At 41.4% G+C, this 16,884-nt stretch overlaps 1 protein-coding gene across 2 annotated transcripts in view; it reads left to right on the forward strand.

Moving 5' to 3' along the window:
• Positions 1–16,884, forward strand: part of UNC5C (unc-5 netrin receptor C) — a 493,308-nt gene that overhangs the window by 398,738 nt on the left and 77,686 nt on the right. For both annotated transcript variants that reach the window (XM_060247042.1, XM_060247043.1), the window contains exons 6-7: positions 1,410–1,577; positions 3,676–3,840. In XM_060247042.1, coding sequence (XP_060103025.1) covers positions 1,410–1,577; positions 3,676–3,840 — 333 coding nt within the window. The remainder of the gene's footprint in view (positions 1–1,409; positions 1,578–3,675; positions 3,841–16,884) is intronic.

Consider the following 16,884-nt stretch of genomic DNA (forward strand, 5'->3'; position numbering starts at 1 on the left):
AGGACCCAAAGCGGCTTAAAATACAAAAGAGAAAATACAACAAGAAAAATAATAGAAAGGTGGGTTGGGAGTTTTCTATATACACAGCAGGTCTTTCTGTCTCTCCTGACTGATCTTCCTGCCAGTTCAAGACTGCAGCTCTCAAGACTGAGAGCAAAGACAAAGGCCATTAGGCTTGTGCCCATGGGCTCATGCATCTGTGTGTACCCAGACCTTCATACCTGGGGAGCAAGAGGAGAGCAAAATCACCTAGATGTTATGTCTTCTAGAAATAAAGAGATACGGGAAGATAAAGAACCAAGAGAGACTGGCAGCTCTCCTGATTGTGTATTCCAGTCTCCTTCCCATTACCTTTGCAAAGCAAGGGAACTTTCAGGATTCTTAGCATAACTGGCAAGGGTGTCTGTCATATGGCCAGGTAGTAATGCAGCTGTCAATATTTGTGAGTCCTCTTGAAAGGATGGCTGGTGCTTCAGAGACATGTTTTCGAGAGTCTGTATGGGATGAAGCTGCCTTTTAGTGCCGTGTCACAAACCCTGCCAAAACCCTGAATTTGACTGATAAGATTTGTCAATAGAAGATAGAATTATAGTTAGGTAGCTGTGGGAGCAAGCCTATACAGGCCTACTGAGAATCCTATTCAGGTTTACTTCCAGAAAAGTGTTCTCAAGACTACACTGTGTATTTGCTGGGGAGCAGGACATGTGCTGTACATTTGTGTTTGTTGATTGATTTAATTAGAATTCATCAATCATGCCAGTGTTGAGTAGAGAAGTACTGTAGCTGAGCCTGGTTAAGAAGGTCTAAAATCAGCTAGATCAGCTCCCTAGATGCAGAGCACAATGTGTGGGGGGAGGAGCAGTTTCAGCAGCCTGCAGAGAACCATGAGCAAAACTGCACAGAATACAGGTTGAAGTAGCTTTTAGCAAAGCATCATTGTGTATTTAGACAGTGATTAAGAGGATTATAGTGGTTAAGAGGAGGGGACTGTGATCTGTACAACTGGGTTTGATTCCTGACTCTTCCACATGAAGCCAGCTGGGTGAACTTGGGCCAATTATAGTTCTCTCAGAACTCTCTCAGCCCCACCTACCTCACAAGTTGCCTGCTGTGGGAAGAGGAAGGGAAAGAGATTGTAATCTTTGAGATCCTTAGGGTAAAGAAAAGAGGAGTATAAAAACTAACTCTGCTGCTTCTGCTTCTTCAGCTACAGTGTTTAGATAATTGTAGTGATTGTCTAAATATTTGAAGGTGTGAAACTGGTGTAATAAAGAGACAAGCAGGACAATTTTCAAATAGATTATTCAAAACAAACAGTGCAGGAAATAGTGATGGTGTGTCTCATTCTCAGGATTGAAAGTGTTTTCTGCCCTGTTTCTAAGCCACTTTTTTCTTTTGTCACTTCTCAGTCAATGGGGGATGGTCAACATGGACCGAGTGGTCTGTATGCAACAACCGCTGTGGAAGAGGCCACCAAAAGAGGACAAGGACTTGTACCAACCCCACTCCACTCAATGGTGGTGCCTTCTGTGAAGGCCAGAGTTTCCAGAAAACAACTTGCACCACACTGTGTCCAGGTATTCTTATTCATTTATTTTGCAAGTAGTTCTATCCCATCTCTTTCTTTTCCTCCAGTCACCTTCAGAAATGATCAAGGTATCTTACAATATAATGTAATCAATCACATTAGAGAAGCACAGCAACTTATCAATCAATAAAAATGATAGGTGCTGGCCAGCAACAAAATATGGTATATGAGGTGTTCTTCAAGTATCCAGCATTTCTCTGACCTGACATTCTTCTTTCTAGTGAATGAACTCTGTTGTCCCTTATAATATGCAGAATGGTGTGCAAACAGCAGTGGAGAAATACCTATTATTACACAAAGCTTGCTCTTTCATCTCAGTGCTTTGGAACCCTTAGAATTTATGTAACCTTAGAAAATTCAGAATCTTAGTGGTTTCAACCTGGGCTCTGTTGAAATCCCTAGAAATAGCTTTGGATTTAAGTATTTAAAAGTTCTGAGTTGAAATGGCCTTTTTGTTTTCCACTGGAAAAATAAGAGTATTCATGTTAACAACTTTCTCTTATATTTATGTTTTTAAACGCCATAGCTACTTGATTCAAATAGTTTGGCTGCAATCCTGCCCAGGTTGCCTTTGGCTCCATTGAAATCTAATATGAGATTCTTCCTCTGTGCCAGCTTAGTACAAAGTGACCTGTGTTGCAGCCAGAGCATTGACTTCTCCTGCCTTTCCGTATGCCACCTTAAAGCATCCAGTGACATGCTCGTTCCAAATCCCAAGCATTGCTACTTAAGCCAAGAGCAGACTGGAGCAGGGCGGAACCATGGTGCTCCAAGATATAGGACATGAGAAAGCAATGGATGGAAGACCACAGGAGAGCATACACATTCTGGCTGTGATAAAATCTGTACGTTTCCAGGGTGGCATGACATCAGCAGTAAGTCACCTATTCTAAAGTCCTGTGGAGCTTCTGTACATCCTGTTCTCTGTAAATGGAGTGAGCAAAATTGCATTCTTTGGACGCAGCAGGAAAATTCTTGGTGCTCTGATGTATCCAGGAAGGTCAGCACACTTGTTCAATGCCTCATACAGAATGAATTCCCCTACTGAGAGCAGAAAATAGGGAGGTCTCTGTCACTTCTGTATTTTTTGCTGTAGAACTAAAAAACTAAATCCATAGAACTGGTCACTTTGGACTAGTCACAGGCTAATCTATTTAAACTATGCAGCTGTCCTAATGAAGGTTTTGATTCTACATTTTATTTCAAGGTTGCTTCTCATACACCATATAAGCATGTATGCATGCACAGACTTTTTGCCCAGAGGACTGAGTGCTTGATTTTCCAATCTTTTAATAAATGCAACAGTACCAATATCTAGGGAGATCCTGAGTTTCCAGGGCTCTGGGTGTCAGCAGTTTGACTTTATGCAGACTGGCAGCTCTCTGAACAGAGTTTATTATCTAAAGGTGAGCTGAATAAATGTAAAGATCTTCCTAAGGGTGTAGTGCAGCACTGCACTCCAAAAATCTAGGCTGCTCCACACCAAATGGTTTAGGCACAGACTTAAACTGCAGAGTAATCCTTTAGTGTACTTGTCTGAAATAATTGTAAGCTGAAGTGCATAGGTGCCAACCTGACCAGTATGGTGCAGGCTTACCCAATCTTATCAGATTGCAGACTCTCAGCAGGGTTGGCCCCTGGTGAGTACTTGGGTGGAAGACCACCAAGGAAGACAAGGTTACTAGGCATAAGTAGGCAATGGCAAAGCACTTCTGAACATATCTTGCCTTGAAAACCCTACAGGGTCTCCATAAGTCAGCTACAACTTGACTCACTTTTCACCACAAAGAGATGCTTAATCTATATTCTGAATAATGTTTCCAGGTAGCCAGGAGAAAAAAAATATGCCCTGTCCCTTTAATAAACCCTTGTGGAAATGGACAGCTTTTCGTGGCATGAAGATAAATATCACCTTGCAAATGTCATTCCATTAAGCCTCCAGGCAGGTGGCGATCTGAATAAACAGAATTTCTTCCAGTATTTTTTGTGCACAGTGAATGGACATCTAAAAACATCTAAAAAGAGTGATTGTTTCTATTTACAGTCCCTTACAATGTCTTTATTTTGTTTTGTTTTCTTGCTAACAGTGGATGGGAGATGGACAGCATGGAGTAAGTGGTCTACATGTGGAACAGAGTGTACTCACTGGCGCAGGAGGGAATGCACGGCTCCAGCACCAAAGAACGGTGGCAAAGACTGTGAGGGTCTTGTCTTGCAATCCAAGAACTGTACAGATGGGCTGTGTATGCAGAGTGAGTGGAAGTACATTAATGCTGCTACGTTGACATTCGTGGTTTGGAAAAAAATTATATTGCCAGCTCAAAACAAATTAAATCTTCAGCATTCTTCAGCTATTATAGAAGTACTGCTGTGAGCATGTAGTGTAGTGAATACAAAGGGATTTCCCTGCTTTGCAGCAATGCAGGGTGATGGGGGACCTATATTTAAACAATTTGGAAAACTTGGCAGAAACAGGTCATGTTCTGTGCTTCTATAAACCATTTAAAGTATGTTTAAACTACAGATTTCTGTCCTGCTGGTATTGAATCAGAGCACTCTTCCAAAAAAGCCAAAAAAGGCAGATCAAATCCTTCATTAGGATTTTGCCACCTGACTTGTCTTCTCTTGCCCAGTTATTTTCCCCAGTCTGCTATTTAGGGTTGTCAGGTTACCCCTGGCCACTGGTGTGGAACTGGGAGGCATGGGTGCTGGGAAACTGCTTAAGATTTGGGAATGGAGCCTCGGGAGGACAGGTAACTCAGTGAGGTACAATATCACAGAGTCCACTCTACTATGCACTCCCTTGGAACGATCACCCTGTCGTTGCTTCAGGTGTCAAAATTTACTTTTCAGAAAATGGCACAATAGGCACAGGTAGCAATTTAAAGTGTTTTCTGATTTATTTAAACAGACTGGGAGGGAAGGAATGGGATATTTACAGAGGTATTTGGGATTTAGAGGATGTAGCCAGATGGTTAAAACAACACAGAACTATGTCTGAGGTTAATGACTTCACAGGATACAGTGTTACCCTTCAGTTGGTTTAACTTTCACTAAAGGTATCGTCGATGTTAAAGGTTTTTCTTTTTATATCTGTTCTAGATTTCCAGTTCTCACTTTCTAATTACACAATCCTGAGTGTACCCTGCTTTGTCCCACTAGACCTCTTTCTCTGGCAAGATCATTACTATCTTCCCTTTAAGATAAATAACTTGGACTTTTGATACCATTTGAGGACCTTTCACTGCCACCTCAAAACCAAAGCCTGATCTTCCAGTCTTTCCCCCCTTTGAGCATTAAGCTTAATACAGGAAACTGTTTTCCTTCTCAATATGTGATTCTTCATTTTACAAATACAGAGATTGTTCTTAATGCCTGGGAACAGTCTTCTGCCAGAGTCTCTACTATTCAAAGCCCCCTCACACGGGCTCTGAATCAGACTCTGCTTTGTGTCCCTTGACACACAATAGAGGACATTACAAAGACCACCACTCTCTTTTCCAGACACTCTCCAACTCCTTCCACTCTGTAACTGCTTTCTCCAGCTGTCTAACTGCCACCCTCTTTTGACACAGAAGCAGGTCACCAGTCAGAGTGAGTTCCACTAGTTGTCACTCACATGCACTGCCTCCTAGCATGCATATGCCTGCTATCCATCACATCCACCTTCCAAAGCAACCATTTTCTCTCAGGCAACTGATCTTTGTAGTCTGGAGATGAGCTGTAGTTCCAGGGGATCCCCAGATCCCACCTGGAGGCTGGTACTCCAACTGCCATTTGGATTAGTAGATATCAGCATGATGCATTTGGCACCCAAGAAAGTCTTTTTAGAAATTGATTTATTTAGAAGATTTATGTTCCATATGTCCAGAGAACCTGATCAAGGAGCCTGACAAAGTAAAACATAATAAAACCAAAAACACCATAGATTCCTTACCTATAGGGATAGGGGACTTGCCGAGCCTTATTGGCTAAAGACCAGTTTCCATCAAAATGTATATCTTTCTGGAATTATCTTTGTATTTTGTCCTCCATGTGTATTTTTCAGGGAAACTCTGTGATCAAAATACTGTATTCCTGCTGGCAAGTATTTGGTTTCCTGAAAAATCAGCTTAGGCTGTATACAATTGATAGTTTTAAAATGCCTTATGGGTCTATGGGCAGGCATACTATTTATTTTTTTTCTGTTTTGCCATGGTTTCTGGTCAGAAAGATTGTGCAGGTTTATGAAGCACTGCAAAGACTAACAGCTCCATAATGGTTCCTTATGCCCTCTCTGCTACTGTTTCATTTTGCATGACAGTCAAAGTTAAAAAACCTAGTTCGCATGCCTGCAATTCAATGACCTCTGTCATCACTACAGAGGAGAAAAGAAAACTTTATGACTATAAAAGAACAAAACTTTTTTTCCCTAATACTGCATTAAAAAAGAAAACAACTATACTAAAGTTAACTCTCTGATATCATGTCCAGGAGGCAGAAAATCTAATGTACATGTAACTCCAGTGGTGTGAATGAACCATTATGATAAATTTGCAAAAAACCCAGAACTTTATTACCAGATTATATTTCGACCATTGTGTGTCATCTCTGTGTATATGCATAACTAAAGCAATTTAAACAGAAATTTCAAACAAAATTATGCTCCTCCAGAATAAAAGCCCTATAGGTATGCCATTATTATGGAAATAGGATATTGCTTTTTATTGGCAAAAGCGACGGGTGAGTGTAAAGCCATCATCCTCTCTGGGAGAGTGGGTAATATGCTAGTATGAGTACTTCTCTGCTCTCTTTGATAAAAAAAAAAATCCCCTGTCCTAATGAAGTTGTGATATAAAAATATACTTTGCATGTTTACCCTCTTAGCTTGTTTAGTAGTGTCTTTATACTTGAGGGGTGCATATGCCTGTAATATTTATAATCTTGCTCTGTGAGCCATTCCTACTGAAAAAAAAATGATTTGGCATATTTTATGGCTCTAGGCTTATTATACTTCCTCCCCCGCCCCTTTAGCCTCTCTTTTAGTATATGTAAATCCATTCCAATTACTTCAGGTTCTTCCAGATAAAACTGTAGTTCAAGATGATGTAGGTGTCGGAACATGGCATCTTTTCAGCCCTACAGTACAATACCTCCTAGTGTCCATAACTGGCTTGTAGAGGAAGTTAAGCTGAAGTTAGCATTTTTCAAAATATGAAAGTTTCAGAAAAGATGCTCCACAGTGATGGAAAGGTACACCTATTTTGTGCATAGGGTGGTCCTAAGCAGAGTTGTGCCTTTCTAAATCCATTGAAGTTAATTGAGCTTAGAACTGAGCTTAGGATGGCACTGTTAGATGAGTTGTACAGTTAGATCATCTCCTCCTGAAAAGATGGTCACTCTAAAGAGGATGTGTATGAACAGCAATCACAGATGTACAAGTCACCTTAGAGAGCTGATGTGAGTGGTAGCATAGAACTTAATGAGGATAGCTTGCTCCACAGTAAAGTAAGGACAAAGTGTACTTAGAGAATTATGGAACCCTCAGGAGAAACACTGAAATATAACTGTGGGAATAATTCCTGAGTAAGGAAAAGAAGCTTCTTATAATTATCTGACTCACAATCTGTTAGGGAATTCTGTTTGAAATTCTGTTTCTTTATCTCAAACAGTGCGATGGATCACTGGATCAAATAATCATTGAGAGGCATTTAACATGAAAAAGCAAAAACATATTTATTTCTACAGGGAAAGGGTAGTGAGAGGTGAAAATAACAAACACTATAGAACTACATGCTTACACTAGAAGAGCATGTGCTTAATGGAAGACCACTTCCTCCTCCTTCTTGAACTCTTTGCCTGAACAAAGGAAGTCACCTGACTAACTGACAAAACAGGTTTTAGGGTTTGTAGAATCTTTCGGGCTCAAGTGCCGTGTTCTACTGGAGAAAGTTTTCCTTCCAGATGTTTCGTTCTCAGCTGCGGAGAACATCCTCAGTGGCTTTGCAGCCGGAGCAGGCGCTCTGACCTTCTTGGCTGCTGTGCATTGAGTGGGCACAGCAGCCAAGAAGGTCAGAGCACCTGCTCCGGCTGCAACGCCACTGAGGATGTTCTCCGCAGCTGAGAATGAAACGTCTGGAAGGAAAACTTTCTCCAGTAAAACACGGCACTTGAGTCCGAAAGATTCTACAAACCCTAATGATGTTACCAGCCGTGAAAACCTGAAATCTTTGAAAACAGGTTTTCCTGCTTCTAGACCTTGATTGACAGCAGTCACTATCTTCTTCCCAGGTCATGCAGACAATAGGGAATTAGTCACAGTGTTAACCCTATAATGACTGGAACTTTAGAACATTGCAAAGGACATACAAAACAGATACATATTTCCAACACAATCAAGCAGCATTATATCTTCATTATACCGTTGTGTTAGCAGAATTGTTGCTTCACTCAGGGAGTACACAACATTGCATGTTTCTATTATTCATTTTAATAGCATTAAAGCTTTCATGATTTGATCATAGTCACAGCCCCCCTGTACATTTTTTCATGGGAAACAGGGTGATCTTAGCACTGGGAGAGGGGACCAGCCATGCTCCCCCCTTAATTGGGGGAGGAGGAGAAGAGCAGAATTTTCCTGCCATCACTGCTTCCAACCTCCCTATTTTGGACTTGGGCAGATGGCTTCCAGCAGCAGCCCCTCCCACTCACCTTGCACATGGTAAAGGCCACCCCTTGCTTGGTTCCTGTAAGAGTGACCTGAGGGGGGCAATTTGAAGTGGCAGTGACTCTGAGGCCCATCTTGGACTTTTGCCCTGGGTCCCAGAATCACCAATACTGCCCCTGATGGGGAATAGGAAAGTTACAGCCTGGCACATATACCCTACCAGAAACTATGTATTGTTTTTCTTAGGGTGTGCATACCCCACACTTTTAACCTGTATTAGACTATTGTAGTTGCTTTCCACCAACCAGATGGCAATCTTTCACTACACCAGAAATATATGAATGTGATTTGAACACAGACACCCAACTTCTCATTTCCCAGAGTTCCTTCTGAGGGAAGCCAGTACAATTAAACCAATGTAAATATATGGGCCTAGAGCCATAAGATATGAGTGTCAGATGTTGGAAGGAAGGAAGGAAGGCAAATAGATGGGAAGGGAGGGGAGAGGGAGAGGTGGAAAGAAAGTGACTTTAAATGCATTCTCCAAGACACTGGCTGGCTTGGCTTGGCTTGGCTTGGATAAGTGATTTAAAGAGAGAAATGCCTTCTTCAAGCCAGCTGACTGGGTGGTGGGGGCTTCAAGAGCCTCACAATATGTGTGAAAGAGCCACATGTGGCTCTCAAGCCACAGTTTGGCCAGCCCTGGTCTAGATCCATGCTTTGGAATCATGTGATATGAAGGGCCATTGTGTCCCAGTAGTCAGAATGTCCTCAGGTCCACATTCTTGTCCAGCTACATGACCTTATGGGTAGTATTGGGCCAAGCTGCTGGGAAACCTTATAGAATACAGTGAAGAGTGTAAGGAAGTGTATTGTCCAGAATTTCTGTATGCCATCTTGATTGAACTAGTTATAGGATACTCACAAAAGCAGTCTCTTCTTCTCACACAGAATAAAGTAGGCATAGCTGTATAAATAAATACAGATATCCCAGAAAATATTGGTTTGCATTTACAAGTCCATTATTCACTACAGTAATATCACTCAGGAAGATCAATAAGCTCTTTCATTCACCTAGCCCTACTCCTGTGTAAATTAGCAGTCAGAACTGGTATTGATTTCTTGGGGAATAAAAATTGTGGAGCTTTCCTTGCTCCCCCCCACTTTGTAATTACAGTATTTTTCACCCAAAGCTGTAGTTTCTGCTTACCGCTAACTGTGGCGTTTCTGGTGGAACTTGGCTGTCACATTTATTCAGACTAATGATCTTGCTGGTACACACACTCTCTTATTCTGTAGTTAGTATTTTCCTCCTAACATGAAAGAATGAATAGTCATTAAGCTAGCTGCCTTCAGAGAAAGAGAGGAGAAAGTGAGGAGAAAGCTGATTTAAAAAAAAAAAAAACCCGCCCAAATTGAAAATTTAGAACTGCCATTGCTAGATGATGCCTCCCAAGAACACAACATCTTCTGGTTGGAGTCTTTACAATCATTTAATAATTATTGTAATGGCTTTATTTAGCCCTCAGCAACAGTCTCTGCTGTAAAGCACATTAAAATTTGGCCTGCTGTCATGAAGAAGAGTTCATTTGTTTACCTCCACATGGACCATCTTCCCTGTTTCTTATGTATATGGAACATCACAATTTAGTAGAAGTTATTATATAATGCCAGTGTATCAATGCAGTAAAGGGGTTTGTAAAGGGATAATCTTCAAGTTAAAATCCATGTGATGACCCAATCTAAAATCTGAATCAACTGTATAATTTAAAATTTAGGGGTTTTGTAACTCTGCTTTCTACCGCTAAATCAGATGTTGAAAATTACTTTCTCTTTCATTAGGGGGGCTCACCCAAGCTGGTTAGATCGTGCCTCTGCTTGCTCAGGTAGGGCTATGCAGCTTTTTGTGGGGGTCCCTATTGGAGAGATCATAGGCTGACCCTCCTGTTTGGATAGCCCTACTACTCAAGTAGGAGGCTAGAGCTCTGCTTCAAGCCAAAACTTTTTAAAAAAACCTTGAGAATCTTGAGAAAGATCTTCCAGACCCCCTTAAGGGTATTGCAGCAGGTGATGGAACCATAGACCCATCCCAGAAGTACAGCTTGGGTAAAGCTAACCAGTTTGGATTTCTTCCCCACCACCACCACTGAAGGAGAACAAAACATTGGAACTTACCTGAAGATTTCTTTTCTTCAGTGGGATGAAGTCATCTACTTCCCACCCAAGAAAAAAAAAAGTAAAGGGAGAGAACATCAAGGCATGCAATCTCAGCAAAGAAAATACACATGAAGAGCACATACAATAGAGCTTGGATGTCTCTGGAGGGTCAACCTTCACTCTCTCCAATAGGGACCCACACAAAAATTTACATAGCTCTACCTGAGCAAGCCGACTAGGTTGGATGACTTCAGCCCAGTGAAGAGAAGAAACCTTTAGATGAGTTTCTAAGTTTCATTCTATTCTAATTGGCAGTGGCTATCCAGGATCCTTAGCAGTCTTTCACATCACCTATGTGGATTGGACCAGAATCCTCAGCATGTAAACAGTCTACCACTGACCACACTTCCTTCCCTAAAAGCAAGAATTAAAAAAAACAGAGAAGCAATATGTACACAGAATATAAAGGATTACACACTAGAGGTTAATTCCTGCAGTTATGGTTCCAGTTATATTATTTCACAGTTGAATCTTCATACCTGCAGCTCATACAATAAGGATCCTTAACTGGACACTAACTTCCAGTCACTTGCTGCCTAGCCAAGTGCTGCCTAATCACATGATCCACCAATAACCACTTCCGTGGAACCTGTGGACATGGCATGAAGCAGTGTGGGAGCAGCCAAAGAGAACATGGGGACCTCACCACTCCCAGAAACATGAACAAGGAAGATAATTTTCCTTTTGATGTATACTGCTGGCCCATAAATTCTGAGCATTAGGTTTAGAGATTATTCTTTTTTAAAAGCTGCATTCTGTGCATCAGTATATGATGATTAAATCATGTTGGATCACTTCCAAGATGATTCCTGAAAAGGAAGAATATTTAATTGAGTAATTATATCTATTTACCTTTGTGATACAGCAAAGTTACTGTCTGTGGCATACGTACTTGGGACATGCCCTGCATAATCAGCAGTGTACATCAGTCCTTTATGATGCAAAATGCATTTGGCTTCCTTTTGTACTTATTTTGAAAGCAGGTGGAGGCTATAATGGATTGTAGATTTGGTTAAAGTGATGAGAACCTATCAAGACTCTGAGTATACTAGGTTTCAGCAAGCATGCAATAGGATTTGTTTTGGTCTTTGGTTTGTTTTAAGTGGCCTCATGGCGTAGAGTGGTAAAGCAGCAGTACTGCAGTACTGTGGTCTGAACTCTGTGCTCACGACCTGAGTTCGATTCTGGCAGAAGCTAAATTCAGGTAGCCAGCCCAAGGTTGACTCAGCCTTCCATCCTCCCAAGGTTGGTAAAATGAGTACCCAGCTTGCTGGGGGGAAAGTGTAAAAGACTGGGGAAGGCAATGGCAAACCACCCCGTAAAAAGTCTGCCATGAAAATGTTGTGTAAGCAACGTCACCCCAGAGTCGGAAATGACTGGTGCTGTGAAAACGTTGTGAAAGCATAGCCACCCCAGAGTCGGAAATGACTGGTGCCGTGAAAACGTGGTGAAAGCATCATCACCCCAGAGTCGGAAATGACTGGTGCTTGCACAGGGAACCTTTCCTTTACTTGTTTTAAGCAAAATAATGGTGGGGGGGGAGCAAAGCACTCAAGAGATAATCACTAAAGCATCATCTGTGTGTGTGTGTCTGTGTGTGTGTGCATGCACGTGCACCAAGCATGAAATGAGTCCTTTTGTAAATGATGTGTAATAAGGCACTCTGAATGTATATAGAAGTCTACATAATGGCCTGTCTAACCAGCCAGATGTAAAGCATATGTGCACATGAGCTTTTAGCATTTTCCATTTGGCTCTTGAACATGAGATAGCAAGTGCAGAAAGAACAGATATCCATACAAAAAGGGAATAAACTATGTAAATGTATGTCTATACTAAGCTCACTCATCCATCATTATGGACTATGCTCCTTAGTCAGCCTGAGTTTCCTCCCTACTTTACATGTAGAGAACAAAAGCATTCTGTGGCATGTTGGGGCGGAGGGGTCAAAACTATTTGGTGAAAGAGAGATTATTTGGAAGCCTGGGTCTTTTTAGCTTCCTTCAATGATTGCTAGATTTCCATACTGAATAACCAGAAATGAAATGTGCAACGGGATGATTCACTCAAGGAAGCTGTGGGATCTTTTTTGCCAGAGAAAACTGAAAACTTAACATACTGGAAGTGTGGTTACTGCTGTGGGAACACGAAGTGAAAGCATATATCTCCATGGCTACAAGCTGCTGGCATGAAATGATGTGTATGTGGTTTGGACAGTGAGGAACCTAAACCCCAAAAGTAATAGGTTTATCCTGCTTGGTGAAACTGGCCAAAACCAATTTTTGTGAATCACATCATACATGTGGCTGTCTTCATGAAGTGCCCTTTCTGTTCTGTTTCCAGCCAGAACCATGCTGCTAGTAGGAACGTAAACCAAACCAAGGGGTAAGCTGTTCCATGCTTACTTGAGTCAGTTCCCTTTCAAGGGATATCTTACAATAAGTTGTAAAATGCGATTTACAATACAAATATAGAGTTAAAGGCAAATAAAATCTCCTAACATGAAGCGAATCTAGTATATCACACAAGATCCTCAGAGACAAAAAGAGATTGTTCATTCTTAAGGTGCTTCAGTAAACTTACAGCAGAGTCTGTCTGCTTCTCATTCTACTTCTTTCAAAATCTAATCTGACCTTTTTCACAGAGAGGCATCTTTATAGATGATGGAGTAAACAGGTTGGGCCCAGAGTCTCCACCTGTATCTTTCATAACAATTGGCTTTGAGTTTCAGATTCTTCTCAATTCCTGTGTCTGTGATGCCTGCTTCAGATCATGACTGTGATGCATGGTTAGAGCATCTGATTAGGATATTTGACAACCAGGTCTGAACATCACTCTGCCAAAGAAGCTTACCTAGTGACCTTAGGGCTGTAACAATCTTTCAGTCTAAGTTACCTCACAGGGATATCTTGGGAAGGTAAAATGGAAGATGGGAGAATGATGTTATAAGCCACTTCGGATTCTGATTAGAGAGAAAAGCAGAATAAAAAAATAATATGTAGAAGCTTTCCCAAGTGCATAATTTCCCCAGAATGAAACAGTCTGCAGGAATACTGGTTCGTTGGAGAAGCCCATGTTTGCACTTGTTGGTTTCACCAATGGGCCACACAGAATCCCAGGAGAATAGTGTTGGGAGGAAGACTGAATTATCTTCTCTGTATGTGCAGCATTCATGATCTGAATTGGTCATTTTTGTTCAATGGGCAATGAAGAGAACCTACAGTTCTCAAGTGAATATTATACAGGACACAGGGATGGATAACCCCAGACTCAGTCTTAGTTCCCTATAGTATTTAAAGAGAACCTCAGAGAAACCTGACCACTCAGCAGGGGTGGGGGATCTACTTCCTCCAAAACTTTTTACAGTTGGATAATTCAATAAGATTGGTGAAGATCCTTTTCAGAGAATTGTTAGAACCTCACCATACTGATATTCCAGAATTCATTGGGGAAGCCATGCAACTTGTTGTTCCTAGAAAAAAAAAACACCTTTGGGGCTTTTTGGAACTTTTGATCTAAGCTGTCTCCAAGAGTTGACATTATCTACAAAATGTGTTTGACATCAGTTATCTGGATAGCAAAATATCTTGACATTTGGTTTTATTTAACCTTCTGGCAAAAACTTGCAATATTATGTTTAGGTTAGAAATGTGGGCAAATTACCTGTTGACTTCATAGTGACAATAACTACTTGGAGCCAAAGAATGTAATTTCATAAGCATTAGTCAGAAGAAAGGCAGACTTCATTATTCCCTTAAGAATAGGTTGATAAATTAGTAAATGGTTGGTGAAACTTGCACAATACTTCAAACTACATGGTGGTCATTCTCGCTCTAGCTGTCAATAATCAACCTTTCAGAAAGAAGACAAATGGTTGAGATGTGTCTTTGCAATGCTTGATGTCAGTGCTGACCTCTGACATCATTAGTGAAAACCTGAGAGACTTTCCAGATAGCAGAAAATAACCTAGCAATAAAAGTAGCTGTATATGTTTTCTTCTGTATATGTTTGACTTGGAATTTGTCTTTGATCATAAAGAGGGAAAGGGTCATTTTGGAATTATGAATTTATGAGGTAAACTTAAGTTATCACATGCATGTCACATTTTTTTTAAATGACCACTTTCCCCCAAGGAACTCAGGACAGGGTTCAAGTACCTCTTCTCCTCTGGTTCCCCAGCTGTAAGAGGGGCTTATCTTCCAAATCTCCTTCAGAAGCAGAGGACAGGAGGTTGAGATCACCCACATTTTTCTCCTCCAGTTGAGGCACTCCCTAACTTTTTTTCTCTGATCCACTGTCTCCACAGGCTTTGGAAAGGAATCAGCCCAAACCACCTCCTTCTCAGCCTGGGGCTGCCATGGTTTAAATAGGCCCTCACAGATGTTGCAGGCCCCTCCTGCCCAGGCCAATCATCCTCCTGAGGCTTTTCTTCTAGTTGGGGCTTCACTGTGGAGGCCCCTTTCAGAGAACTGGTTGCAGGGCTGTTGGTTTGCCTTTGTACCATCATGTCCAAGGAACATGGTTGCCTACTGGGCTGCAGGGAAGGAGCCAGTACCGCTGCACCTCAAGGGTATGCTGCAGTGGCCAGCTGAGGCACAGGGAAGAATCCAGTCCTGCTGCACCTGATGGGTATGTCCCCACAGTTCAGCTGGGTTGCTCAGCCAGAACTGTCAGTCTCAGCTCAGGTTGCCAAGTCCAACTCAAGAAATACCTGGGGACTTTGGGGATGGAGCCAGGAGACTTTGGAGATGGAGCTGGGAGCAAGGGTGTGACAAGCATTATTGAACTCCAAAAGGAGTTTGGCATTCACATTTAAAGGGACCTTTCTCCTTTTAAATGCCTTCCTTCTATAGGAAATAATGGAGGGTAGGGGCACCTTCTTTGGGAGCTCATAGAATTGGACCCCCAGTCCAATCTTTTTGAAACTTGGCAACAGTTTTGAGGAGAGGCACCAATTACTATGCTGAAAATTCGGTGCTTCTACCTCAAAAAACAGCCCCTCTGGAGCCCCAGATACCCACGGATCAATTCTCCATTATATTCTATGGAAATCGATCTCCATAGGGAATAATGGGGTAACCAGCAAACATCCCCCCTGCTTTCTGATGACCCTGAAGTGGGAGGAGGGCCTCCAAACTGGGAGATCCACTGCCCCCAACTGGGGATTGGCAGCCCTAGTCTCAGCTTGGGCATTGGGTCCCTTGCGGAGGCTGCAAGCAGGGACTTCAGGGAGGTGAGAGGGCTACAACGATGAGCAGTGGTGTCCTGCCTGGTTCCAAACAACCAGAAAAAGGGGGGGGGGGAATTAAAATAGTCTTATTGGGATTTTAGGACATAAATAATAGCTGTAGCTGTCCTACTGTAAGTAAAATAAAATATAGAAAGATCCATACAGGTCTACTAAAGGAAGCCAGTGAGTCTGGTGTGCTTTATGACTTGATTTATTGAAATTTGACTATGCTAAATAAAATAGTAACCAGCTCCGGCTCTGGTCCCCATGACAGACTCTTAAAATGAAAAGCAGTTACTCTGCCACATAAATCTAACAAAAAAAAGGAATGTAGCATTTTAATAAAAGAACCACCAGGAGTTACCTAGAAAACATTCTCCATTCCATCTTTCTGCAGCCCATGGAGAGGAGGAGGAATTTTTCAGTATATAACCCAAGTTCCAGCCCAAACTCATTTTCTTTGTATCCCATTCTGCAAACTCAAGCTTCTGAACAACGAGCTTCATAATTTAAGAGGTGCAGCTATTTAATATTCCAATTAAGCATCAGTACGTTGCTTTCCTTTGGAGTCATGTTTTAATTTACAGATAAAGGAGAAAAAAATCTCAAGGGATGAAAGAAAAAAAGAGATGTTTAATTCCAGGCTACAAAGCAGTACTGCAAAGTATTCAACAAAGTGCTGAAGAAAAATTGTTTATTATAAGCTTGCAAGGGCAGGCCAGTTTGTTTTGAAGAGTTGTTGGATAAAGTTTTCTCCAGAACACAGATTCATCTAGTACTTCAGGGGGAAGAGACTTTCACTGCAGTGTTCATCCTTTTTCTGAAATTCTCAAAATCCAAAGAAAATAGGTTAACATTTTTCCAATGTTGACATTTAGTTGTGGTCCGGTATAATGGAAAGCTGTGGCTCACCAATTCCTACTAAGATTGCCATCCCTTGACTGGTAAGTAGTAACCCCAAGGAGCTTTAAGAGGGTAGATCATAAGAAACTGTGGTAGTCAGTTTCAGTTTGCTTTATTACGGTCCATGACCAAATACACAGCACAATGCAGGCCAACAACAACCACATAAAAATTGTAAAAATCAAGATGGACCTAAATAAGAAAACGTAAGATATTTAAAAAATAAATCTGAAAATAAAATATAGGACATTAGTATGAATAATGAGATATGGCAAATAATACAGTAGTGGTCAAACATCC

The sequence above is a fragment of the Heteronotia binoei genome, chromosome 9, assembly GCF_032191835.1.
Source record: "Heteronotia binoei isolate CCM8104 ecotype False Entrance Well chromosome 9, APGP_CSIRO_Hbin_v1, whole genome shotgun sequence".
Taxonomy (NCBI): Eukaryota; Metazoa; Chordata; class Lepidosauria; order Squamata; family Gekkonidae; genus Heteronotia; species Heteronotia binoei.